The sequence below is a fragment of the Dipodomys merriami genome, unplaced genomic scaffold, assembly GCF_024711535.1.
Source record: "Dipodomys merriami isolate MVZ:Mamm:240054 unplaced genomic scaffold, mDipMer1.0.p SCAF_373, whole genome shotgun sequence".
Lineage (NCBI taxonomy): Eukaryota > Metazoa > Chordata > Mammalia > Rodentia > Heteromyidae > Dipodomys > Dipodomys merriami.
In genome coordinates, this window is record NW_027205304.1 from 210581 (window position 1) to 237669 (window position 27089).

General features: G+C 49.6%; 1 protein-coding gene across 1 annotated transcript; it reads right to left on the reverse strand.

Annotated features, from left to right (window-relative positions):
* Positions 1–1803: 1803 nt before the first annotated feature.
* On the reverse strand, positions 1804–25859 carry LOC138804842 (mucin-17-like). The gene is made up of 12 exons (XM_069989359.1): positions 19127–25859; positions 18878–18922; positions 16864–17052; positions 15641–15762; positions 14511–14569; positions 10161–10312; positions 9406–9474; positions 9111–9273; positions 7557–7718; positions 7346–7443; positions 4450–4526; positions 1804–2218 (listed from the first exon to the last, which is right to left on the reverse strand). Exons 1-12 carry the CDS (start codon positions 25857–25859, stop codon positions 2177–2179), a joined length of 7911 nt encoding a protein of 2636 aa, XP_069845460.1. The 3' UTR covers positions 1804–2176.
* Between the last annotated feature and the right edge of the window lie 1230 nt (positions 25860–27089).

Here is a 27089-nt window from a genome sequence, read left to right on the forward strand (position 1 = left end):
TCCCTGGCTCTGACTCCACTCGCAGTAAATTTCCTTCCCCCGCCTGCTCCCTGGGAGGCCTGGGCCTCGCCAGCCTGCATGGGAAGTGGCCACCCCCTCCTTTCCCCCTGCTGGATCATCAGGATGAATCAGGCCAGCCTGGGGGTCACTGAAACGCCGCCGCATCACTGGGGACAGTCAAGCGCGTTGGCCACAGCTTTCTGAATTCAGAACGATTTTCTTTTGGCTTCCAGGCTCCAAGACGAAAAAACGCAACACAGGAGATCACAGCACATGAGCCTGAGCCAGGCCTAGTGACACATGCCTGTAACCCCAGCACCCAGGAGGCTGAGGCAAAAGGATCAGGTGTTTGAGGCCAGCTTGGATTACAGGAGACTCTGTCTATAAAAGCCCAACTGGGACTGCCAAAGCCTTGGTTTAATCATCTGAGCTTCACCCGCTTGCTGATTGATCAAAGTCTCTGCTGCCTTGGTTTCCCTCATCTGTGGACCAGGGATGGTGAAAGTGCTTGGCATGCAGAACCGGAGATGGAGCCCAGAGACAAGAGGCTCCTGTGCTCACCCAGGTGGGAAACAGCTTGCCAAGAGGTGGAGCAGGGCGGGGCAGTGTCTGCTTTGGCTGTTCTGTGGACAGCAGCCAGGTCTGCTTCAAGTGCAGCCTATGAAATACCCCTATCCGAGCCAGGCACTGGTGCACACGCCTGTCATCTCAGCTAGTCAGGAGGCTGAGGTCTGAGGATTGCTGTTTGAAGCCAGCCCCAGGCTATCCAAAGGTTACAAGTGGAGCTGTGGCTCAAAAGGTAAAGCTCCAGCTTTGAGTGAAAAAGCTTAGGGACAGCGCCCCGGCCCTGAGTTCAAGGCCCCAGCACCAACACACACACACACACACACGTCTCTTTCCTATGGCCACTGACATCCAGACCTGTGGGAGGTGGGTCTCAGCGTTGGAGCTGAAGACTTTGCTGGCAAGTTCCTGAATGGCTGAAGGTTGTCCAAAGCCCAGTGGGGAGAGCAAGCTGTGGAGTGGCACCTGCAGGTGCGCCTGGTGTCCACCAGAGGGCAGCAGAGCCCAGGCTCTGCCATCATTGAGCCCTGAGTGAGGTGCTGAGCCTCCCAGACACCCACGGGCCCTGAAGGGTAATGAAGGAACCCTGAAATGTGAAGAATGGCAGCAGTGAAGGGGAAAGGCCCTTGCTCAGCCTAAGGCCACTTTACATCCAGAGGGGCCACCCGTCTCCCCAAACTTAGCTCAGAGAGTTCATGAGGCATAGGATTTGGGGTGTGGCTCAAAGCCTGGCAAGTGGGAAGCCTCCCCTCTCCCCTCTCCCTCTCCTTCTCCCTCCTCCCCTCCCCCCATCTCTCCAGGCGCCACACTCTGGAGAGAAGAAAGGGGGAAGGAAGAGGGCCAGGGCGAGGGCAGGAGGGGAGATCCACAAGTTTTCCTCACTTGATGACTACAGAAAGCTCTGGAAGGGCTGGGAAGGTGGTTCAGTGGTAGAGCGCTTGCCTTGCATGCTCGAGGCCCTGGGTTCGATTCCTCAGCACCACATAAGCAAAAAAGAAAAAAAGCCGGAAGTAGCGCTGTGGCTCAAGTGGTAGAGTGCTAGTCTTGAGCTGAAGAGCTGAGGGACAGCGCCCAGGCCCAGAGTTCAGGCCCCACGAACGGACCCCCCCACAAAAAAAAAAAAAAAAGAAAGCTCTGGAAATCCTAAGAACGTCCCAAAGCTGCTTCTGCCTGGTTTAGTTATGACAGTCAAAAATCCATTAAAAAAATAACTTTATTTTTAAAAGGCAATTTGCTTTATTATGATAGAGGTGATATACAGAGAGTTAACAATTACACGAGTCAGGCAAGGAGTCCATTTCCTTTCACACACTGTCTTCTGCATTAAATAATTTCATGAACAGTCCTAACCTTTCAAAGTGTGTGAATCCTGCAGGGACCAGGCCTGGGACCGGGGCGTGGAGGGGCCGCTGGGCCTGGGCTGGAGCGGGCCGGGCGCTGTCCTGGGTGCTGAAGTTCCTATCCTGGCGCCCATGCGCTCCTGGTGGAGTCTCTCAGTCCTCTCGGTTTCACATTAAGTCCCCTGGAAACTGCTCATTGCAGCCATGCTCCAGCGGCACGGCCTCAGCTCCCCACAGCCTCACACGCTGCTGTGATCCCCCCGAGCCGCGCCTCACAGGGACGTCATGACCAGCTCTGGCCTCTGGATTTGGACCTGGGAAGAGACAGAGCCAGGTGAGGCCTGGGGGCCCACAGCGTGGTCTTGGAGGCATCTGAGGTGCTCATTTACAAAATTCATCTTGTTACATGGGGTAAGATACACATACTGGCCTAACTGCACACCCAAGGGTGCGGGTGCAGGCAGGCTGGCCACACATCTGTTTCGTGCCCCAAATCTCTGCAGGGCATCGCTCATCTGATGCCAGTATTTCTTCTGAGCTTCCAAGACACAGCTCCTGGTAGGCTGGGCACCGGTGGGGCTCATGGCTGTGATCTTAACCACTCACAAGGCTGAAATCTGGAGGACCACCGCTCAAGGCCAAATAAATCTGTGAGGCTCCATTTCTAATGAATCTGTGAGACTCCATTTCCAATGAACCCAGCAAAAAGCTAGGTTTCAGGTATGGCTCAAGTGGCAGAGCATTAGCCAAGCAAGAAAGCCAAGCAAAGCCGGGCGCTGGTGGCTCACGCCTGTAATCCTAGCTACTCAGGAGGCTGAGATCTGAGGATCGAGGTTCAAAGCCAGCCCGGCCAGGAGAGACCGTGAGACTCCTATCTCCAATAAACCACCAGAAAACCGGAAGTGGCGCTGTAGCTCAAGTGGTAGAGTGCTCGCCTTGAGCTGAAGAGCTGAGGGACAGCGCCCAGGCCCAGAGTTCAAGCCCCACGGCCGACAAAAAAAAAAAAAAAAAAGCCAAGCAAGTGGGAGGCCCTCCCTGAGTTCAAACTCCAGTACTATATTTAAAAAATCCCCTGTCTCGTTAAAATAATGTTGATGTCATTATGGAAAAGTCATTTTTACCCAGGTGGCCAGTTTAAGTGTGATCATTAGTTTCCAAGAGCCCAGAGGACTGAGATTCATAACCAGACAAGCCCAGAGTGTGGGACAGCCTTCATGCTCACCCTCCTGCACTTAAATAGATGTTATTTTGTAGCACTTGCTAGGTAGACACTCTGCCACTTGAGCCACACCTCCAAAGCCACTTTTTGCATTGGTTATTTCATGCCCAGCCAGCCTGTGATCCTCCTATTTGCATTTCCCGGAGTTGCTGGAGATGACAGGCACATGCTTTTGTACCTAGCTATTGGTTGAGATGCAGTTTTGCTAACTTCCCCACTTCACCCCCCCCCCCTTGGTTTATCTGGCCTCAGACTGTGATCCTCCCATGCTTAGCCTCCCAAGTAGAAAATACCCAATTCAAGATGAAAAGACCAAAGAAGGGCAACAAAAACCAATGAGTAAAACTTGTTGTATCCATATCTGAATGTCATAATGAGTGTTATAACGGATATGCTCCTGCAGCCCTAGGGGGAAATGGGATATTGGGTAATTTTAAGGAGTTACTATCAATTTATTGGGTGTAATGACAGTGTTTGGGAAAAATCCAGGCAAGTGTTTAGGGAGCAGGTGTTAGAACATTTGCAACAGATGGTCAGGTGGTCCAGCAAAAACTGGATGGATAGACAGACATGAAGGAAGAAAATACAGCAACTGTTGAACCCCATTCTCTGCATAGGGCCTGTAAGTATGTACCATATCCTAATTTCAACATTCATGTTTGCTTCCAAAATAAAATATCCTGGCAACACAGGCGTGCAAGCCCAGCACTCAAGACTCTGAGGCTGGACGATTGCAAGTTTGGGGTCAGCATGAGCTACATAGCAAGACCCTGTCTCAAAACTAAACTAATATAACAGCCAGACACAGTGGCTCATGCCTGTAATCCTGGCTACTTGGGAAATGGAGTGCCAAAGGATCATGATTTGAGGCCAAACTAGACAAAAAAGTTGGTGAGCCCACATTTCAGCTGAGGCTGAAAGCTAAGCATGGTGGCTCACGTCTGCCATCCCAGATGTGAAGCGAGTGCAAATAGGAGGATCGTGGTCCAGGCTGGCCCAGGAGTGAGTGAGATGTTCTATCTGAAAGAAATACCTAAATCAAAAATGAACAGCTCAGGTGGTGGAGCCCCTGCCTAGCAAGCACAGGGTGCCAAGGTCAAACTCCAATATTGCCCAAAACAGAAGTCAAAAACAAAACAAATAAGCCACCAAGGACATACTCGAAACAGAGAAGGAAGCCGCAGAGCCTGAAAGTTCAGGGGTGCAGGGAAGGCCGATCCCACCACCCCCATGTCCATTTTGTGGGTCCAGGGACCAGCCAGCTGTGCAGGGCTTTGATCTTCTGAAGGCAGAAGTTGAGGGGAGGAAGCATCAGGCTGGCCTCACCTTTCTTTCCAGGTCTATGTGGCTCAGGGAGGGCTGGAAGGTGCTGTACATGGAGTCCAGGTGAATGTAGTCTTCCCCTAGAGAAGGAGGGGGAAGGAAGAGACCGGGAGGAAGGGGAAGAGAAGGAGGGGGAGAGGGAGGTGGCCACACAAAGAAAGCTGGTTAGCAAGATAAGCTGGCCCCAGACTCCAAGCTTGCTAGGCAGGTGCTCCCCGACTGGAACTATACCTCGTTTTCAAATTTCATTTTCAAATAGGGTCTCACGCTTTTGCCCTGTTATTCCTAGAAGTTGAGGTTGCATTGGTTGTGAGCTGATTGTGATGGTTCTATCCCTGCCTCTGAAGTAGCTGGGATTATAGGCCTGCTCTATCCAGCTCAGGGCCTGAGACAAACATGGTAAGGCTAGAAATTCATAAATATAGTGGTAGCTGTATTTTGGCAGCAAGTAGCTCTGTGATAATCTATATCCAAGTATTTTCTTTCTTTTCTTTCTCTCTCTCTCTCTTTCTTTTTTTGTTGGTTGTGGGGCTTGAACTCTGGGCTTGGGCGTTGTCCGTGTGCTCTTCAGCTCAAGGCCAGCAATCTACCACTTGAGCCACAGCGCCACTTCCGGTTTTCTGGTGGTTAATTGGAGATAAGAGTCTCTCGGACTTTCCTGACTGGGCTGACTTTGAACCGCGATCCTCAGATCTCAGCCTCATGAATAGCTAGGATTACAAGTGTGAGCCACTGGCACATGGTGCTCCAAGTATTTGCTGTCTCTATGATTTCTCATTTGGTTCTTTCTTGTTTGTTTGGCCAGTCCTAGGGCTTGAACTTGGGGCCTGGGCACTGTCCCTGAGCTTCTTTTGCTCAAGGCTAGCACTCTAGCACTTGAGCCACAGCGCCACTTCCAGATTTTTCTGTGTATGTGGTACTGAGAAATCAAACCCAGGGCTTCATGCATACTTAGGCAAGCACTCTGCCACTAAACCATATTCTCAGCCTCTTGGCTAAGTGTTGTAGAAACTTAACTTTTTCTTTCCCAAAGAAATCCTGTGTGGAGCTGGGGGCTGGTGGCTCAGGCCTGTAATTCTAGCTACTCAGGAGGCTGAGATCTGAGGATCATGGTTCAAAGCCAGCCCGGGCAGGAAAGTCCATGTGAGACTCATCTCCAATAAACCACTAGAAAAATCGGAAGTAGCGCTATGGCTCAAGCAGTAGAGCGCTCGCCTTGAGCTGAAGAGCTGAGGGACAGCACCCAAGCCGAGTTCAAGCCCCACGAGCAACAAAAAAAGAAAAAAGAAACCCTTTGTGTGTGTGTGTGTGTGCGTGTGTATATTGTTGTTGTTGTCATCACCGTCATTTGTCAGAAATATTTGTTATCAAGGTCTAAGTTTCTTGGATCATGGTCAGAAAATAGAGTCTGATGTAGGTAGTTTTGGGGAAATATATGGAAACTTTTTTGTGGCCTTGTACAAGGCTGTTTGCACAGGTTCTCTATGCCATGTTTTATTCATTTGTGTGTGTGAATTTTTTTCTATTTTTCACAAGACTTCCCTATTTTTCATGTGCCTTTCACCCATAAGGAGCAGCTCAATCTTGTATAATTCAGTTTCCTCTGTGTGTGTGTCTGTGTTCTAGGGCTTGAATTTAGGGCTTAGGCGCTGTCCTGAGCTTTTTTTTTTTTTTTTTTTTTTTTTGTCAGTTATGGGGCTTGAACTCTGGGCCTGGGCACTTTCCCTGAGCTTTTCAGCTCAAGGAGAGCACTCTACTGCTTGAGCCACAGCACCACTTCAGGTTTTCTAGTGGTTTATTGGAGATAAGAGTCTCACGGGCTTTCCTGCCTGGGCTGGCTTTGAACTGTGATCCTCTGATCTCAGACTCCTGAATAGCTGGGATTACAGGTGTAAGCCACCGGCGCCTGGCTTCCCTGAGCTTTTTGATTCAAGGCTGGTGCTATACCATTTTAGCCACAGCTCCACTTGCTTTTTGGTGGTGAACTGAAGATAAGAGTCTCTCAGACTTTCCTGCCCAGTGTGGTTTTGAATGCAGTCCTCAGATCTCAGCCTCTTGAGTAGCTGGGATTCCAGGTATGAACACTGGTGCTTGGTTTATAATCCATTATTCGTATCCATTTACAGTTATTGTGTTTATTGGTGGATTGGATTACTTCCAGCCATCTTATTATTATCTCCCATTGTCCCATCCTTTTTTCCCCTTTCTTCTCTTTCTTGCCCTTATATGGGCTGACTGGACCTTATTCTCATTCTAATCTTCTCCTTCTTAGAAGTTAACATTTTTCTTCCAGAAATTTCCTCATGCCATGGTTTTCTGTCTTCTGAAGTTTTACAGACTTCACTGCTAGAAACTTCAATGTAGGGCTGGGAAGGTGGCTCAGTGGTAGAGTGCTTGCCTTGCATGCATGAGGCCCTAGGTTTGATTCCTCAGCACCACAAAGCAGAAAAAAAAAGCCGGGAGTGGCGCTGTGGCTCAAGTGGTAGAGCACTAGCCTTGAGCTGAAGAGCTGAGGGACTACGCCCAGGCCCAGAGTTCAGGCCCCACAACCAGACCCCCCCCCCCAAAAAAAAGAAAAGAAACTTCAATGTACGCTCACACTGAAAAAGCCTAACGCTGATCTCTTGGCTGAGATGAAACTCCCCTGTGAACCACCTCACCCATGATGGGCTCAGCACTTGTGATCTAGAATGATCTAGAATGATCTAGAACCACAATGCTCCCTGTAGGCCCTGTGTTGGTACCTCATTCCTTGGTGTTGCTGGAGCCAGTTGAGGAAATGGGGTTTCCAGTGTGGTGGCATGCTTCTTCCCTCCCCTCCTCGGAGCCCCATAATCTCCCCATGTGCCCTCCCACACACAACTTGAGTCATTCTGAGTCCCAATGGGACTGCCCCTACCTTCTGACACATCGAAACCAATGTTCTGGAAGGTTCCAGGAGCTGCTCTACCCTCCTCTTCATTCCATTTGTATAACTGCGACACTTGGAGCTTTTGCCTGTTGGAAGACATCCCACACCCACAGTGAACCCATTATGATCAAGGACAGGGCACGGAGGGGACACAAATAGATCCTGCGGGTGTTGGAGGACAGATGTGGGGATGGCTCACCTTTGGGCCTTCCTCTTGAAGCGGAAGGTGAAGAAGCCGAGAACAACGAGGGCCACCAACACCACCACGACTGCTGCACCCACGAGCGCGAACACCAGGCTCTTCTGGATGCCCCAGTCGCAAGTTTCCCCTTGGTACCAGTGCGTGTCGGTGCTCAAACAGCTGCAAGAGCACAGAGAGGTCAGCCCGCAGCCCTGGGGAACTGCAGGATGGGGCTCCAGGGAACAGGGCACGGGCAGGGCGCAGGCGCCACCTCCTCAGCTGGTCTTCCAGTGAGCCCAATCCAGAGCCTCAGGCCTCAGGACATTGGCTCAACCCTGGGGCTTGACCGGCCAGGTGGATGGATTTCCAGTTTCCCACCCACCTCCCAGCCCTGGACCCCAGCTCCTGCCCTGCCCTGAAGCTCTTCCTCTCCCTCCAGCCCCTCTAAAATCCCAAGGCACCTGTGGCTCCCACTTGTCATCCTGGCCACTCAGAAGGCTGAGATCTGAGGATTATGGTTCAAAGCCAGCCCGGGCAGAAAAGTTCATGAGACTCTTATCTCCAATAATCCACCAGAAAACGGGAAGTGGCGCCACCATGGCTCAAGTGCTAGAGCATCAGTCTTCTGTTGTTGTTGTTGGTGGTGGTTGTGGGTCTTGAGCTCTGGGCCTGGGTGCTGTCCCTCAGCTCTTCAGCTCAAGGGTAGCACTGTAGTGCTTGAGCCACAGCGCCACTTCCGGTTTTCTGGTGGTTTATTGGAGATAAGAGTCTCACAGCCTTTCTTGCCCGGGCTGGCTCTGAACCATGATCCTCAGATCTCAGCCTCCTGAGTAGCTAGGATTATAGTCATGAGCTACCAGCGCCCGGCTTAGAGAATCAGTCTTGAGCAAATAAAAGTAAGGGACAATGTCTAGGCCCTGAGTACAAGCCCTGGTACCTGGAAACACATACAAAGTAAATAAACTTTGTTCCCTTCCTTGTCTAAGGCCTGGTCTAGAATGACCCCTCAGGTCTCAGCTAGTACACGATTCTCTGCTACAACTTTTGCTCGGTAGAGTCATCTCTGTTTTATTTATTAATAATTAATTTAATTTTTGTGTGTGCCAGTAATGGGTCTTACACTCCAATTCTGGGCATTGTCCCTGAGATTATTCCCTCAAGGCTGGTGCTCTACCACTTGAGCCAAAGCTCCAGGTCCAGCTTGCTGCTGATTAATTGGAGATAAGAGTCTCATGGACTTTCCTACATGGGTTGGCTTTAAATTGTGATCCTCAAATCTCAGCCTCCTGAGTAGTAAGGATGACAGCCACCAGTTCCCAGCAGGATCATCTCTCTTTAAGTCAATGGTAAATTATTTGAGACAGAGTCTTGCTATGTAGCTCAGACCGACTTGGAACTCAGGAGGCTCTGGCAGGAACCTCCTAAGAGCTGGGATTACAGGCATGCCACTGTGGCTGGACGTGTGTTTACAATGAGTGCCTGTCTTGGCTCTCAACCTGCCCCATTAGAGGCTGAAGGCAGTGGGGAGATGGAGCCAGGGGCGCCCCGGCTCCTGGGGTGGTGGGTACTCACAGGCAGCGGGGCCCAGAGCGCTGGAGCTGGCACTTTCCATAGTGACAGTCCTTGGAGAAGTTGAAGCCGGCCATGCAGGGCGTGACGCAGTACAGCTTGCCCTTCAGGAACTCCACCCGGAAGTAGGGCGCAAATTCCTCCCCAGCCTTTTTCTGGCATTCCTCTGAGGGAGGGAACAAGAAGAAACCAGAGAGGAAGAGGGGGTGCAGGGTGCTCCCCCTGGCTTCTCCAGCCCCCCACCCTTTCCAACCCTGGTCACCCCCACAGCCCTCCTCCGCTCCATGGGGAACCCTACCTTCAAAATTGTTCTCAGCAACAGTAAAGTTTTGCACCACGGTGGCAGTTGAATTGAAGCAGAGGAGGGCTGGGAGAGAGACAGGAGAGGTTGTGATGGTCTTGTTCAGCACCCTTGGGTGAGGACTCGGGGCTGCGCCGGGGGACTGGGAAGCTGGCTGGTGCCAAGGTGCAAGGCCAGACTCCCTCCTAGCTCCCCGAATCCACCACCCTCCGTGTCCCGGGGCTCCCTGGTTCCTTTTCCCTCTCCCCTCCAGCCCCTAAAACAGAATATTTGCAGTGTCATGCTGAGTCACACTGAGCCTCGCTGAGTCATGCTGGGTCACACTGAGCCTCGCTGAGTCATGCTGGGTCACACAGCCTTGCTGAGTCATGCTGACTCATGCTGAGGTCACACGGAGTCTTGCTGAGTCATGCTGGGTCACACTGAGCCTTGCTGAGTCATGCTGACTCATGCTTTTCTAGCAGACCCAAGGTCCTGGACCCCTTAATATGGGTGAAGGGACTCTGCAGGACCTCTGCAGGTCTTCTGCATCTCTACTTGTCTTTATGTCCCCCTTTCCAGGGTTCTGCTGGAATAACCCATTCCAGGGATGGGGGGGCACTAGGCTCCTTCCTCTCCCTCCTCCCCTCTCCCTCCCCTCTCCCTCCTCCCCTCTCCCTCCTCCCCTCTCCCTCCTCCCCTCTCCCTCCTCCCCTCTCCCTCCTCCCCTCTCCCGTCCCCCTCCTCCCTGCCCCTCCTCTCCCCTTGCTTACAGGAGCAGGACTCATTGACGCTTATCTGCTGTTGCGTTGCAGTCTGGATTTTTTCCTCTACTTCTGCTTTGGCCTTGTTGAATACTTCCTTGTAATCTGGGACGTACTGGACCTTCAGGATGACTTCGTGCTCCACCACCACACTGCCAGACCTGAGGACAGAGGGGTAACTCTCACACACCATGCCCGGCTCCCCAGCCTCCCCCCGAACCCTGCAGCTGTGGGGAGCCATGGCCAATGCTGTGTTCCAGGCCTGCACTAGACCTTCTCCAGTCCTCACGAAAACAAATGATTGAGCCTCTAAAACTCCCTCCCTACAAGAGTTAGGCTCTGGAGCCCATCACCAGTGACACGCCTGTCAGCTCAGCTCATCAGGAGGCTGAGATCTGAAGATCGAGGCTCAAATCCAGATGGAACAATTAAGTCCATGAGACTCTTATCTCCAAAAAACTACCAAAAAGCCAGCACACACACACACACATTTAAAAAATCACAGCTATTAAGTGTCGAAAGATTAAATAGACTTTGCCAGAGAATCATACAGACATCCAGGCACAGAAAACAAAGAAAGGTTTATTGCGGGGAAAGGGGCCGGCAAAACTCCTTCCCACAAGGGAGAAGTGAGAAGAAGCACCGCCCATTGTCTGAGGTGACCTATATAACCTAGGAGGTTTAGGAGGGGCTAGAAGGGGCTGGAGGTGGAGACCCCGGTGTGGACGTGTGGGCCAGGGGCTTCATCATGGCGGACTAGGATTCATGGCTGCTGCTCAAACAGTAGATAAAGGATCCTGCAGCTGCCCAGACCTGAAGGTCACTCTAAGTGGCTCTTGTTGCCTTCTATGGTGGTAGCTGCCCCAGAGAAGTGCCATCCCAAGGTAAAGGGGGGCTGGAAGTTGATTATTTACTGCCTTTACTACATGGGCCTAGTGTTGCCTAGGAAGGGAGCGTGCTGAGCGCTGGAGAAGGCAAGGAGAGTGCTAAGCCATGGGAAGGGAGCTCATTTTGCTAACAAGTATAATTTTATTTCTTTATTTTTGTTATACTGGTCCTGAGGCTTGAACTTGGGGCCTGGATACTGTCCTTGAACTTTTCCTCTCAAGGCTAGCACTTGAGCCACAGATCCACTTCCAGCTTTTTGGTGTTTAAGAGATAAAAGTTAAGGCAGGCATCGGTGGCTCATGCCTGTAATCCTAGCTACTCAGGAGGCTGAGCTCTGAGGATCTCTGTTCAAAGCCAGCCAGCCTGGGCAGGAAACTCCGTGAGACTCTTATCTCCAATAAACCACTCAGAAAACCGGAAGTGGTGCTGTGGCTTAAGTTGGTAGAGCATTCACCTTGAGCTGAGCTGAAGAGCTGAGGGACAGCGCCCAGGCCCAGAGTTCAAGCCCCACAACCGACAAAACAAACAAACAAAAAAAAGATAAAAGTTGCGTGGACTTTCCTGCCTTGGTTGGCTTTGAACTACAAACCTGTTCTCAGCCTCCTGAGTAGCTGGGATGACAAGTGTGAGCCACTGTACCCAGCCTATTTTTGTAATTCTTTTTTTCAAATAAGATTTTTATTGTGAAAATACTGTACTGAGGGGTTACAATCACTTGAGCAAGGTAATGAGTACATTTCTTATCAAGCATTGTTGCCTCCTCCTTTGTGTTTCCCCTACCATCCCTTCCCTCCCACCTCCACAACTACATTCCCCCTTTCCCATCCCCGCCATTTTAGTAATTCCGAAGTGACATCTGATATCTAAAAGGCTGACATTTTAATCAAAATTTTCATGACTTAGAGTCAGAACTTTCACAAGAACCCAGCCTCAAGATCTTTGGCAATCTTGAACTCAAGACCTTTCTCTATCTCAAGATCTTCCTGTCGCCACCTAAAAACTAGGGTTAAAGCTTTGTGCCACTATACCCAGTCCTATCTATCTATCTATCTATCTATCTATCTATCTATCTATCTATCTATCTATCTATCTATCTAATAGATAGAGATATATCTATTCATTCATTTATTTTGATATAAGGTCTCACTATGTTGTTCAGGCTCGGCCTCAAAATCCTGGGCTGAAGCAATCCTTGTACCTCAGCACCCTGAGAATCTGTTACTCCTGGCACACACCACCATGCCTGGATTCTTCCACGTACTTGAAATCATCTCTAGATTATGTATCATATGTAACATGAATGCTATGAAAATAGGTATCATTCTATGTTGTTTAGGGAATGATGACAAGGGGAAAAAAGAAACTTCTGTATATTCAGTCTAGATGCAAGTATTTGGGGGGGGGTTGTGGGGCTTGAACTCTGGGCCTGGGCACTGTCCCTGAGCTCTTCAGCTCAAGGTAAGCACTCTACTGCTTGAGCCACAGCACCACTTCTGGTTTTCTAGTGGTTTATTGGAGATAAGAGTCTCATGGGCTTTCCTGCCTGGGCTGGCTTTGAACAGAGATCCTCAGATCTCAGCCTCCTGAGTAGCTAGGATTACAGGAATGAGCCACCAGCACCCAGCTAGGTGCAAGTATTTTTCCCCAGAACATTTTCAATCCACAGTTCACTGAATCCATAAATATGATGCCAACAGATATGACTGTACATCCCATACAGCATACAGAATGAATCCTAGAGCTAGAAGAACTTGTGGAAAAAAACAACATGGGATTTGGAAAAGACCAGAGGGAATTTTAAGTTCAAGGCTATCTTTCATTAGAAAGAAGTGGTTAGGACTGGGAAGGTGGCTCAGTGGTAGAGTGCTTGCCTTGGATGCATGAGGCCCTGGGTTCGATTCCTCAGCACCACAGAAGCAGAATAAAATGGAAGTGGTGCTGTGGCTCAAGTGGTAGAGCAATAGCCTTGAGCTAAGAGCTGAGGGACAGTGCCCAGGCCCAGAGTTCAGCCCCACGACCAGCAAAAAAAAAGAAAGAAGGAAGGAAGTGGTAATCCCATTATACCCTCTTGGTGGTGACCCTGGGCATTGACTAGGCAACACCAATGCCCTCTTCTGGAGTGGAGCTGGGATGGGCATACTGGCAGTTGCCCTCAATGGCAAGGTGGCCATGGACAAGTCCATAAGCCTCCTGGAGGCTCAGTTTCACTGTGTGTGGAAAGACCTGGCTTCCATCCCATACTTAGCCTGGAGCTTTTCCAGGATGTCTGTCTGTTCCCAACAGTATTTTTGTTTTGAGTTTGACTCTACCATTTTATGATCTTTGGGGAAGACTCCATGTGCCTCTGCACCTTGGCTCCCATGTCCATGCCATGGGGACAGTCATGCAACGTGGCTCGCTCACACACTGCTTCTGTACTCTTAGAGGGAGAGCTCCCTTCTGGATTTGGACAGTTAAATTTGTTTGGGGGAGGGGGCAGTCCTGGGCTTCAACTCTGGGCCTGGCTACAGTCCCTGGGGTTGTTTTGCTCAAGGCTAGTACTGTGCCACTTGAGCCACTTCTGGCTTTTTCTGAGATTAATTGGAGATGAGTCTCATAGACTTTCCTGCCTGGGCTGGCTTCCAACTCCAGTCCTCAGATCTCAGCCTCCTGAGTAGCCAGGATTACAGGTGTGAGCCACTGGTGCCTGACCAGAGAGTTAATCTTGATTGTCAACTTTGTCAACTTGATTCTCTTCTCCCCTCTCCTTCCCTTTCTCCTTCTCCCTTACCTCCCACTTCCTGGCTACTATGAGGGAAAACACTCCCCACATCTGCCTTGATGGACTGAAACCTCTGAAAAACTGAGCCCAAACAAATCCCTCTTTCCTAAAGTCCATTATTAGGTATTTTGCTCCTGTGATGGAGAGTCTGACCACATTAAAACTATGACAAATCCCCTCCCCTCCCCAGACCCGAGGCTCTGGCCACCCTTGGAAATAAGGCCTTTGAACGTGACAAAGTCAAAGGGAGGCTGTTGAACCTCTGACCTAATGTGTGTTCTCCTAAGAAGAGGAAAGTTAGGCTGTACTCCCAGCCCTCAGGGGGACTGTGAGTTCAAGGCCAGCTTGGGTTGCATAGTAAGACTATGTCTTGAAAGAAAGAGACGGGGGAGAGGGGGAGTGAGAAGAAGGGAGGAAAAGAAGGAGGGAGGGAAGAGAGGAAGGGAGGAAGGAAAGAAAGGTGGACAAGGAGTAGGGATATTCACAGAGTGGAAGGGACCCAGCAAGGGGGTCTGGTAGCACACTCAGGGGAGTGGCTGCAGGAGGGAGCAGCACTACAGGTACCTTGACCTCAACTAGCAGCCTCCAGATGTGGACAGTCATTTCACAGCACCACAGTGTTCCCAGCAGAAATGGAGACCTACTAAGCTCACATGGGCCTTGGTAACTGTGACTACTGTTCTTATCCTAAGCCTTCCCATCCCATTCACCTCAGTCTTGTGATGTTCACTCCTCCATACTCGGGGATACCGGCGTAGATCTGGTCCATCTGAAAGACAAGAGGCCATTGTGTCAGGCCAGCATTCCCCCTCAGTATCTGCTGGAACTTTCCATGGAGTGGTGGCCTATCCCTGCACCGCCCCTGTACCAGAGATATGCGGACTACATGGGAGGCCCATTCCTAGAGGCCAGCCCACCTGGCTCCACAGACCAGCTTCGCCTCATCCCCCTCTCCCACACCAATCCTGAGAATTTAGGCAAGCTGGGCAAGTTGTTGTCTAACAATCCTTCAGTTTCTGCCTTTCCTTCTTCCCTCCCTCCCTTCCTCCTTTTTCCCTCCTTCCTTCCCTCTGTCCCCATCTGTCTGTTTTTGTCTTAGTCCTGGGGCTTGAATTCAAGGCCTCAGCACTGTCCCTGAGATTTTTTTTTTGTTGTTGTTGTTATTGGTCGTAGGGCCTGAACTCTGGGCCTGCGTGCTGTCCCTCAGCAATTCTGCTCAAGGCTAGCGCCCTACCACTTGAGCCAAAGCGCCACTTCTAGCTTTTTCTGCTTATGTGGTGCTGAGGAATCGAACCCAGGGTCTCATGCATGCAAGGGAAGCACTCTACCACTGAGTCACCTTCCCAGCCCCTCCCTGAGGTTTTTTTAATTCAAAGCTATCTCTTGACCCATAGCTCCACTTATGGCTGTCTGGTAGTTAATTGTAGATAAGAGTCTTACAGATTTTTCTGTCTGAGCTGGCTTTGAAGAGTGATCCTTGGATCTCAGCCTCATGAGTAGCTAGGATAACAGGTGTGCACCACCGGTACGTGGCTCAATCCTTTTTTAACCCATCCAGAACCCTCCCTAGAAGAAATTGTTAGTTCTTGGGCATCTTGCTGCCTCAGTTTTACCTGTTTTTTTTTGGGGGGGGGGAGTCCAGTCATGGGGCCTGAACTCTGGGCCTGGGCGCTGTCCCTCAGCTCTTCAGCTCAAGGCTAGCACTCTACCACTTGAGCCACAGTGCCACTTCTGGCTTTTTTTCTTTTTGCTTATGTGGTGCTGGGGAATCGAACCCAGGGCCTCATGCATGCAAGGCAAGTGCTCTACCACTGAGCCACCTTCCCAGCCCCAGTTTTACCTGTTTTGTGAAGGTCTCATTGAACTCCTTAAATCTCTTGGAATTCCGGTCCTCTAGCTCACTGCTGAACTGTTCAGTGGTGACTGTCACGGTCAGATCTACCTGGGCAGAGACGGTCTGTTCTGTGGGAGACAGAAGCACTACCCAGTGAGCACACACCCCCTCTCAGCTCCCTGCTATAGAGATTGGCACCCCCATAACCTTACCCCGGGTACAGGGGTGACTGGAGTGGGGTTGGGGGGCCTCCCGCCCTCCTCTGGAGGGAAAAAGAAGCTTGCTACACTCTTCAGGGCTCATAGATGGAGCCTAGGGGAGCTCAGAACTTCCCAATGAATTGCAGGCTTGCTCCTCCACTGAATGCAGATGGTCCTCGACTTACGATGGGGTTACAGCCTGATGCACCCATCGTAAGTTGAACTATTTTTTTGTCAGTCGTGGGGCCTGGCACTGTCCCTCAGCTCTTCAGCTCAAGGCTAGCGCTCTACCACTTGAGCCACAGCGCCACTTCTGGCTTTTTCTGCTTATGTGGTACTGAGGAATTGAACCCAGGGCTTCATGCACTGAGCCACCTTCCCAGCCCCGTAAGTTGAACATTATAATTATAACAATGCTTTTCATCCATCTAGTCCACAGAAGACCATAGGTCAGGAGCATAGCTCATGAAGAGGGAGGACGCAGTTGAGCTGAGCACTGTAAGGAAGGATGGTGCTAGCCTTGGAGCAAAACCAAATTCCAGATCTCAAGTATGGTTTCTAATGGATTTGTCTATCATTTATAAACATCGTTAACACACACACACACAATCTTGCCAGCCAGGTGCCAGTGGCTCACACCTGTCATCTTATCTACTCCGGAAGCTGAGATCTGAGGATCAAGGTTGAAGCCAGCCTGGGCAGGAAAGACCATGAGACTCTTATCTCCATTGAACTACCAAAAGCTGGAAATGGAGCTGTGGCTCAAGTGGAGAGTGCCAACCTTGAGTGAAAAAAGCTCAGGGATATTGCCCAAGCCCTGAGTTCAGAATCTAGTACCAGCACCAAGATGATAATGATGATGATGATGATGATGATGATGATAAAAGAGAGAAAGAGAAAAGGAAAAGGAAAAAGGAGAGAAGAAAAAAAGGAAGCTAGATTCCTGGCTATGTACCATGAGGGACAGCAGGCTCTCTGGCTACATCATGCTGGGCCTGGCAGAGGGTATGAGAAGCCAAGATTACTCACCTAACTCGATACTCTCCACCACGTCCTCACACCTTGGTCCGTAGAAGAGGCTGGTACACTGGCACTTGAGCCCGTCCCAGGAGCCGCCATTTTGGCAGATAATGAGAGCATTCTGACACCGATCTCCCGAGAAGCCCACAGGACATTCACACACGCCTTCAACCAACAGTCCTCCATTCATGCATTGAACTGAAAGAGACAAGACCCTGATCAGCCAAGTATGTGCATGAGAATGAGTGCAAACAGTGCTCAAGAGGTAGAGCACCAGCCTTGAATGATAGAAATTTCAGATTCAGTGCTGAGGCCTGGAGTTCAAGTCCAGGACCAGCATATATACACATATACAAAAAGATGACACAAATGAAAATGAGCGCTGGCACATAAGACCCTTGGGCACCTATGATTGAGGTTGATGGTATTATATTGTGAAAAAACTGGAATTCACACTTATTGGGGGAGAAAGGAGAAAGCCCATGAAAATCTGAGAAAAATATAAAAGAAAGACACAGAGCTAATGACCTTATGACAGGAACAAAGGTAACACAGGAGAGACTTGCAGGGAATAGGAAAGAAGGAACAGGACAGAGAGATAGTTCCTAGGGATCTCACCTGCTAAGAAAATAAGTGTACCATTTTCTAAGAAGAAAAACAAGAAAGGACTGGAAATAACAGAGTGAGTTAGACAATTCAGAAGTAGGTGATTACAAAAGATGGACAAAAAAACCAAACAAATAGAAAAAGAGCAGTGGAAGAAAAGATCAGTAGAAAGCACAAAAACATGGAACAGAATATAAAAAGAAATGGAGATTAAACCAAATATTTTATTTTTATTTTTATTTACTTATTTATTTTTTGCCAGTTGTGGGGCCCGAACTCTGGGCCTGGGCACTGTCCCTCAGCTCTTCAGCTCAAGGCTAGTGCTCTACCACTTGAGCCACAGCGCCACTTCCAGCTTTTTTCTGCTTTTGTGGTGCTGAGGAATCGAACCCAGGGCCTCATGCATGCAAGGCAAGCACTCTACCACTGAGCCACCTTCCCAGCCCCTAAACCAAATATTTTTAATTTAATTTAATTTTATTTTATTTGTGAACATACTGTACAGAGGGGTTACAATTACATGGGCAGGATAATGAGTACATTTCTTACCAAGCATTGCACCCTCCTCCTTTGGTTTACCCTTCACATCCCTTCTCAGCCTCCCCCCTCCCCCCCAATCCCAATCCTTCTCCTTCCCCCCCCCCCTGCACCGAGGTTGTAAAGCTCGTTTTGGACATGACAACTTGTACTTATTGTTGCAACAGGTCCACCTGTATCCTTAAACAACTGGTTTTTCCCCATCTCCTCCACAAGTTACACTGACATCAAATATAGTGAAAGCAGGGGTTATACTGTGGGGGAGGGACATACAAAGCAACAAAGAGATAATCTTATAAATGCGTTAGAAACACATGCATGAAAGAAAAAAACATTAAAATACATATCTAAGGGTTCATTTTCCTGACCTCACATTATCTGACCTTTTCCGCTTGACTCCTACATATATTAGATATTGCAAATAAGGGAAACCATGGGACCTATGTTTCTTTGGGCCTGGCTTACTTCACTTAATATAATTTTTTCCAAGTTTTTCCATTTCCTAACAAATGGGGCAATGTCATTCTTTCTGATGGAGGCATAGAATTCCATTGTGTATATATACCACATTTTCTTGATCCATTCATCTGCTGAGGGACATCTGGGTTGGTTCCATATCTTAGCTATGGTAAATAATGCTGCAATAAACATTGTTGTGCTGGTAGCTTTAGTGTGGTCTTGTTTGTAAACATTTGGGTAAATGCCCAAAAGTGGGATTGCTGGGTCATAGGGGAGATCTATGTGAAGTCTTTTGAGGAACCTCCATACTGCTTTCCAAAGTGGTTGAACAAGTTTACATTCCCACCAACAATGAAGTAAGGTTCCTTTCTGTCCACATCCCCTCCAGCATCTTAAACCAAATATTTTAAAAGGTGCTTACCTGGTGTGGTGGTTGGGAGAGTAGAGGTGATGATAGTGGTAGTAGCTGTGGTTTAAAAAAAAAAGTACAAATGAAAAAAAACCCACCAGAAAAAGAACATTGGAGGAAAAGATTAGGTAACACATACACACACGCACACACACACACACACACACACACACACACACACACACACACACACACACACAGAGAAATGGAATATCAAAAGAAATGGAGATTAAAGCAAATATGATTTAAACATACACTTACCCTGTGTGGTGGTTGGAAGCATGGAGGTGGTAATGCTGGTGGTGATAGTGGTGGTGGCGGCTGTGGTAACAGATGAAGTGGTTGTAGTCACAGGCGTGGATGGAACACTTGGAGTGCTGGGGGATGTGGTGGGTAAGAGAGAGGTGCTAGTGGCTGAAGAGGTAGCAATGAGGGGTTGGGAAGAGGTACTGGATACAAGGGTAGTTGGAAGAGGAGTACTGAGCGTAGCAGGGCTGCCTACATGGGGACTTGTGAAAGTCACAGTTGAAGGAGCTGAACTGCCAATGAAAGTGGTAGTTGGACGTGTGTTTGGGTGCGCGGAAGAAGAGGAGTGTGTGCTAGACTCAGGTAAACTGGTCACAGGAGTGCTGGAGACCAAGGTGGTAGAGGTCGTACTTCCGTTAGTAGGTGGAAACACAGGAGTGGTAGTAACCTGCATGGTTGAAGCTGAAGTGATTTCTGGAGTTATGGTCACAGGAGTGCTTGTGTCCTCTGGGGGGAGGGAGAATGGGGTGGTATCAGAAGTATTTGTCACTGCTGTGCTTGAGGACAGGCTTGTGGATGATGGAGTACTTCCTTCTTGTGGTGTGGAAAGAGAGGTGGTGGTGACCTCCACAGTTGAAGATGAACTGACTTCAGGAGTTATAGTCATAGATGTGGTTGTGTCCTCTGGGCTGAAGGGCAATGTGGTGACACCAGGAGTTCTTGTAACTACTGTGCTTGAGGACAGGGTGGTGGAAGATGGAGTAGTTCCTTCTGGTGGTGTGAAAACAGGGGTGGTGGTGACCGCCACAGGAGATGAACTGACTTCAGGAGTTGTACTCACAGGTGTGGTTGTGGCCTCTGGAGTAGGAGGCAAGGTGGTGATACCAGAAGGACTGGTCACCGTTGTGCTGGGAACTAAGGTGGTGGATGATGGAGAACTTCCTTCTGGTAGTGTGGAAACAGGAGTGGTGGTGACCTCCACAGGAGAAGATGAAGTGATTTCAGGAGTTGTACTAACAGGTGTGGTTGTGACCTCAGTGGTGAGGGTCAAGGTGGTGATATCAGGATGACTGGTCACTGATGTGCTTGAGGACAGTGTTGTGGATGATGGAGTACTTCCTTCTAGTGGAGTAGAAACAGTGATGGTGGTGACCTCCACAGTTGAAGAAGAACTGATTTCTGAGGTTGTACTCACAGGTGTGGTTGTGGCCTCTGGAGTGGGAGGCATGCTGGTAACACCAGAAGGACTGGTCACTGTCCAGCTGGGAACTAAGGTGGTGGATGATTGAGAACTTCCTTCTGGTGGTATGGAAACAGGAGTGGTGGTGACCTCCACAGGAGAAGATGAAGTGATTTCAGGAGTTGTACTCACAAGTGTGGTTGTGTCCTCAGTGGTAAGGGGCAAGGTGGTGATATCAGGAGTACTGGTCAATGATGTGCTTGCAGACAGGGTGGTGGATGATGGAGAACTTCCTTCTGGTGGTGTGGAAACAATGGTGGTGGTGACCTCCACAGGAGAAGATGAAGTGATTTCAGGAGTTGTACTCACAGGTGTGGTTGTGTCCTCAGTGGTGAGGGGCAAGGTGGTGATATCAGGAGTACTGGTCAATGATGTGCTTGCAGACAGGGTGGTGGATGATGGAGAACTTCCTTCTGGTGGTGCGGAAACAGTGGTGGTGGTGACCTCCACAGGAGAAGATGAAGTGATTTCAGGAGTTGTACTCACAGGTGTGGTTGTGTCCTCAGTGGTGAGGGGCAAGGTGGTGATATCAGGAGTACTGGTCAATGATGTGCTTGCAGACAGGGTGGTGGATGATGGAGTACTTCCTTCTGGTGGTGCGGAAGCAGTGGTGGTGGTGACCTCCACACTTGAAGATGAACTGATTTCTGAGGTTGTACTCACAGGTGTGGTTGTGGCCTCTGGAGTGGGAGGCATGCTGGTAACACCAGAAGGACTGGTCACTGTCGTGCTGGGGACTAAGGTGGTGGATGATGGAGAACTTCCTTCTGGTGGTGTGGAAACAGTGGTGGTGGTGACCTCCACAGGAGAAGATGAAGTGATTTCAGGAGTTGTACTCACAGGTGTGGTTGTGTCATCAGTGGTGAGAGGCAAGGTGGTGATATCAGGAGTACTGGTCACTGATGTGCTTGAGGACAGGGTTGTGAATGATGGAGTACTTCCTTCCGGTTGGGTAGAAGCAGTGGTGGTGGTGATCTCCACAGTTGAAGATGAACTGACTTCTGGGGTTGTACTCACAGGTGTGGTTGTGGCCCCGGAAGTGGGAGATAAGGTGGTTACATCAGGAGGACTGGTCACTGTTGTGCTAGAAACCAAGGTAGTAGATGATAGAGAACTTTCTTCCGGTGGTGTGGAAACAGAGGTGGTCGTGACCTCCACTGTTGAAGATGAACTGACTTCAGAAGTTATAGTCAGAGGTGTGGTTGTGTCCTCTGGGTTGAGGGGCAATGTGGTGACACCAGGAGTACTTGTCACTACTGTGCTTGAGGACACGGTGGTAGAAGATGGAGTAGCTCCTTCTGGTGGTGTGGAAACAGGGGTGGTGGTAACCTCCACAGGAGAAGATGAAGTGATTTTAAGGGTTGTACTCACAGGTGTGGTTGTGTCCTCAGTGGTGAGAGGCAAGGTGGTGATATCAGGATGACTGGTCACTGATGTGCTGGAGGACAGTGTTGTGGATGATGGAGTACTTCCTTCTAGTGGGGTAGAAACAGTGGTGGTGGTGACCTCCACAGTTGAAGATGAACTGATTTCTGAGGTTGTACCCACAGGTGTGGTTGTGGCCTCTGGAGTGGGAGACAAGGTGGTGACACCAGAAGGACTGGTCACTGTCGTGCTGGGAACGAAGGTGGTGGATGATAGAGAACTTCCTTCTGGTGGTGTGGAAACAGTGGTGGTGGTGACCTCCACAGGAGAAGATGAAGTGATTTCAGGAGTTGTACTCACAGGTGTGGTTGTAGCCTCAGTGAAGAGGGGCGAGGTGGTGATATCAGGAGCACTGATCAATGATGTGCTTGCAGACAGGGTGGTGAATAATGGAGTACTTCCTTCTGGTGGTGTGGAAGCAGTGGTGGTGGTGACCTCCACAGTTGAAGATGAACTGATTTCTGAGGTTGTAGTCAAAGGGGTGGTTGTAGCCTCTGGAGTGGGAGACAAGGTGATGACACCAGAAGGACTGGTCACTGTCGTGCTGGGAACTAAGGTGGTGGATGATGGAGAACTTCCTTCTGTTGGTATGGAAACAGGAGTGGTGTTGACCTCCACAGGAGAAGATGAAGTGATTTCAGGAGTTGAACTCACAGGTGTGGTTGTGTCCTCAGTGGTGAGGGTCAAGGTGGTGATATCAGGAGTACTGGTCAATGATGTGCTTGTGGACAGAGTCGTGGATGATGGAGTACTTCCTTCTGGTTGGGTAGAAACAGTGGTGGTGGATACCTCCACAATTGAAGATGAAGTGACTTCTTGGGTTGTAGTCAAAGGTGTGGTTGTCGCCTCAGTGGTGAGAGGCAAGGTGGTGATATCAGGAGTACTGGTCAATGATGTGCTTGAAGACAGTGTTGTGGATGATGGAGTACTTCCTTCTGGTTGGTTAGAAACAGTGGTGGTGGTGACCTCCACAGTTGAAGATGAACTGAATTGTGGGGTTGTAGTCAAAGGTGTGGTTGTGCCCTCAGTGGTGAGGGGCAAGGTGGTAATATCAGGATGACTGGTCACCGATGTGCTTGCAGACAGGGTGGTGGACGATGGAGTACTTCCTTCTGGTGGTGTGGAGACAGGAGTGGTGGTGACCTCCATAGTTGAAGATGAACTGATTTCTGAGGTTGTACTCACAGGTGTGGTTGTGGCCTCTGGAGTGGGAGACAAGGTGGTGACACCAGTAGGACTGGTCACTGTCGTGCTGGGAACTAAGGTGGTGGATGATGGAGTACTGCCTTCTGGTGGTGTGGAAACAGTCGTGGTGATGACCTCCACAGGAGAAGATGAAGTGATTTCAGGAGTTGTACTGACAAGTGTGTTTGTGTCCTCAGTGGTGAGGGTCAAGGTGGTGATATGAGGTGTACTGGTCAATGATGTGCTTGTGGACAGAGTCGTGGATGATGGAGTAATTCCTTCTGGTTGGGTAGAAACAGTGGTGGTGGAGACCTCCACAGTTGAAGATGAACTGACTTGTGGGGTTGTAGTCAAAGGTGTGGTTGTGCCTTCAGTGGTGAGGGGCAAGGTGGTAATATCAGGATGACTGGTCAACGATGCGCTTGCAGACAGGGTGGTGGACGATGGAGTACTTCCTTCTGGTGGTGTGGAAACAGGTGTGGTGGTGACCTCCACAGTTGAAGATGAACTGATTTCTGAGGTTGTAGTCAAAGGGGTGGTTGTAGCCTCTGGAGTGGGAGAGAAGGTGGTGACACCAGAAGGACTGGTCACTGTCGTGCTGGGCACTAAGGTGGTAGATGACGGAGTACTGCCTTCTGGTGGTGTGGAAACAGTGGTGGTGGTGACCTCCACAGGAGAAGATGAAGTGGTTTCAGGAGTTGTACTGACAAGTGTGTTTGTGTCCTCAGTGGTGAGAGGCAAGGTGGTGATATCAGGAGTACTGGTCAATGACGTGCTTGAAGACAGTGTTGTGGATGATGGAGTACTTCCTTCTGGTTGGTTAGAAACAGTGGTGGTGGTGACCTCCACAGTAGAAGATGAACTGACTTGTGGGGTTGTAGTCAAAGGTGTGGTTGTGCCCTCAGTGGTGAGGAGCAAGGTGGTAATATCAGGATGACTGGTCACCGATGTGCTTGCGGACAGGGTGGTGGACGATGGAGTACTTCCTTCTGGTGGTGTGGAAACAGGAGTGGTGGTGACCTCCACACTTGAAGATGAACTGATTTCTGAGGTTGTAGTCAAAGGGGTGGTTGTAGCCTCTGGAGTGGGAGACAAGGTGGTGACACCAGAAGGACTGGGTACTGTCGTGCTGGGAACTAAGGTGGTGGATGATGGAGAACTTCCTTCTGTTGGTATGGAAACAGGAGTGGTGTTGACCTCCACAGGAGAAGATGAAGTGATTTCAGGAGTTGAACTCACAGGTGTGGTTGTGTCCTCAGTGGTGAGGGTCAAGGTGGTGATATCAGGAGTACTGGTCAATGATGTGCTTGTGGACAGAGTCGTGGATGATGGAGTACTTCCTTCTGGTTGGGTAGAAACAGTGGTGGTGGATACCTCCACAATTGAAGATGAAGTGACTTCTTGGGTTGTAGTCAAAGGTGTGGTTGTCGCCTCAGTGGTGAGAGGCAAGGTGGTGATATCAGGAGTACTGGTCAATGACGTGCTTGAAGACAGTGTTGTGGATGATGGAGTACTTCCTTCTGGTTGGTTAGAAACAGTGGTGGTGGTGACCTCCACAGTTGAAGATGAACTGAATTGTGGGGTTGTAGTCAAAGGTGTGGTTGTGCCCTCAGTGGTGAGGGGCAAGGTGGTGATATCAGGAGTACTGGTCAATGATGTGCTTGCAGACAGGGTGGTGGATGATGGAGAACTTCCTTCTGTTGGTATGGAAACAGGAGTGGTGTTGACCTCCACAGGAGAAGATGAAGTGATTTCAGGAGTTGAACTCACAGGTGTGGTTGTGTCCTCAGTGGTGAGGGTCAAGGTGGTGATATCAGGAGTACTGGTCAATGATGTGCTTGTGGACAGAGTCGTGGATGATGGAGTACTTCCTTCTGGTTGGGTAGAAACAGTGGTGGTGGATACCTCCACAATTGAAGATGAAGTGACTTCTTGGGTTGTAGTCAAAGGTGTGGTTGTCGCCTCAGTGGTGAGAGGCAAGGTGGTGATATCAGGAGTACTGGTCAATGACGTGCTTGAAGACAGTGTTGTGGATGATGGAGTACTTCCTTCTGGTTGGTTAGAAACAGTGGTGGTGGTGACCTCCACAGTTGAAGATGAACTGAATTGTGGGGTTGTAGTCAATGGTGTGGTTGTACCCTCAGTGGTGAGGGGCAAGGTGGTAATATCAGGATGACTGGTCACCAATGTGCTTGCGGACAGGGTGGTGGATGATGGAGTACTTCCTTCTGATGGTGTGGAGACAGGGGTGGTGGTGACCTCCACAGTTGAAGATGAACTGATTTCTGAGGTTGTACTCACAGGTGTGGTTGTGGCCTCTGGAGTGGGAGAGAAGGTGATGACACCAGAAGGACTGGTCACTGTCATGCTGGGAACTAAGGTGGTGGATGATGGAGAACTTCCTTCTGGTAGTGTGGAAACAGGAGTGGTGTTGACCTCCACAGGAGAAGATGAAATGATTTCAGGAGTTGTACTGACAAGTGTGTTTGTGTCCTCAGTGGTGAGGGTCAAGGTGGTGATATCAGGAGTACTGGTCAATGATGTGCTTGTGGACAGAGTCGTGGATGATGGAGTACTTCCTTCTGGTTGGGTAGAAACAGTGGTGGTGGATACCTCCACAATTGAAGATGAAGTGACTTCTTGGGTTGTAGTCAAAGGTGTGGTTGTCGCCTCAGTGGTGAGAGGCAAGGTGGTGATATCAGGAGTACTGGTCAATGATGTGCTTGAAGACAGTGTTGTGGATGATGGAGTACTTCCTTCTGGTTGGTTAGAAACAGTGGTGGTGGTGACCTCCACAGTTGAAGATGAACTGACTTGTGGGATTGTAGTCAAAGTTGTGGTGGTGGGACCAGATGTGGGAGGCAAGGTGGTGACATCAGGAGGACTGGTCACTGTCATGCTGGAAACTAAGGTGGTAGATGATAGAGAACTTTCTTCCGGTGGTATAGAAACAGAGGTGGTGCTGACCGCCACAGGAGAAGATGAAGTGATTTCAGGAGTTGTACTCACAGGTGTGGTTGTGTCCTCAGTGGTGAGGGGCAAGGTGGTGATATCAGGAGAATTGGTCACTGATGTGCTTGTGGACAGGGTCGTGGATGATGGAGTACTTCCTTCTGGTTGTGTAGAAACAGTGGTGGTGGTGACAGTTGAAGATGAACTGACTTCAGGATTTCCCGTCACAGGTGTGGTTGTTTTCTGTGGGCTCAGCGGGGATGTGATGGAATTGGTAGAACTGATCTCATCAGCCCTGGAGCTCAGTGCGGTTGATAAATGATTCCTTCTTTCTGTAGTGGAAGAATCAGCAGATTGAGTGCCTTGCGCAAAGAATGTTGTGCCCTGACATCTAGTGATGCAGTTTCATCTTGTGAACATGGGAATTTTCATCATGGGCTGGGGAGGTGCTGCCTAGCTGTGCTGTTGTTGTTTGTTTTGTTTTGTTTGTTGGTTTTGGCGCTTGAATTTTGGGCCTGAGCCCTGTCCCTCAGCTCTTCAGCTCAAGGTGAGTGCTCTACCACTTAAGCCACAGCGCCACCTTTTGTTTTCTGATGGTTTATTGGCTATACGTGTCTCAACGACTTTCCTGACCAGGCTGGCTTTGAATCATGATCCTCAGATCTCAGCCTTCTGAGTTGCTAGGATTACAGGCATGAGCCAGGAGTGCCAGGCTGAAATCTGCACTTTCCCTCCCCCCACCATTCTGCCATTCTCCCCAGTGCCAGGGTGTCAGCAAAGCATGGAACTGACTGATACATCATCCACTCTCCTGTCCTGAGATCGAGTTTACGTGTCATGTTGTTCTTGTAGACTGTCTACAAGGTGTGTTTGGATCCTTTCTTTAATCGCTCAGTAATGCATCATCTCCTTTGCTTTTCCTCCTCCTGCCCTTCCTGCTAAAAGGGCTAAGCTGTTGAAATCCAGCTGTGTCTGGATCCTTTCCTTGTCCATGAAAGGTCCTCACTCAGCTTCAAGCCCAGCCAAGAAGCCTGTGAAGTCTGGCATGCTTTGGGTTGAAGGAGAGACCCTTTCCTGTGCAAAGGTGGACACTCTACTCTGCCTAGGGCTTTCTGGTGATTTACTATCACTCACAGGCCATATAAAATGGCAGATGGCTGTGGGCGGCCAACAAGA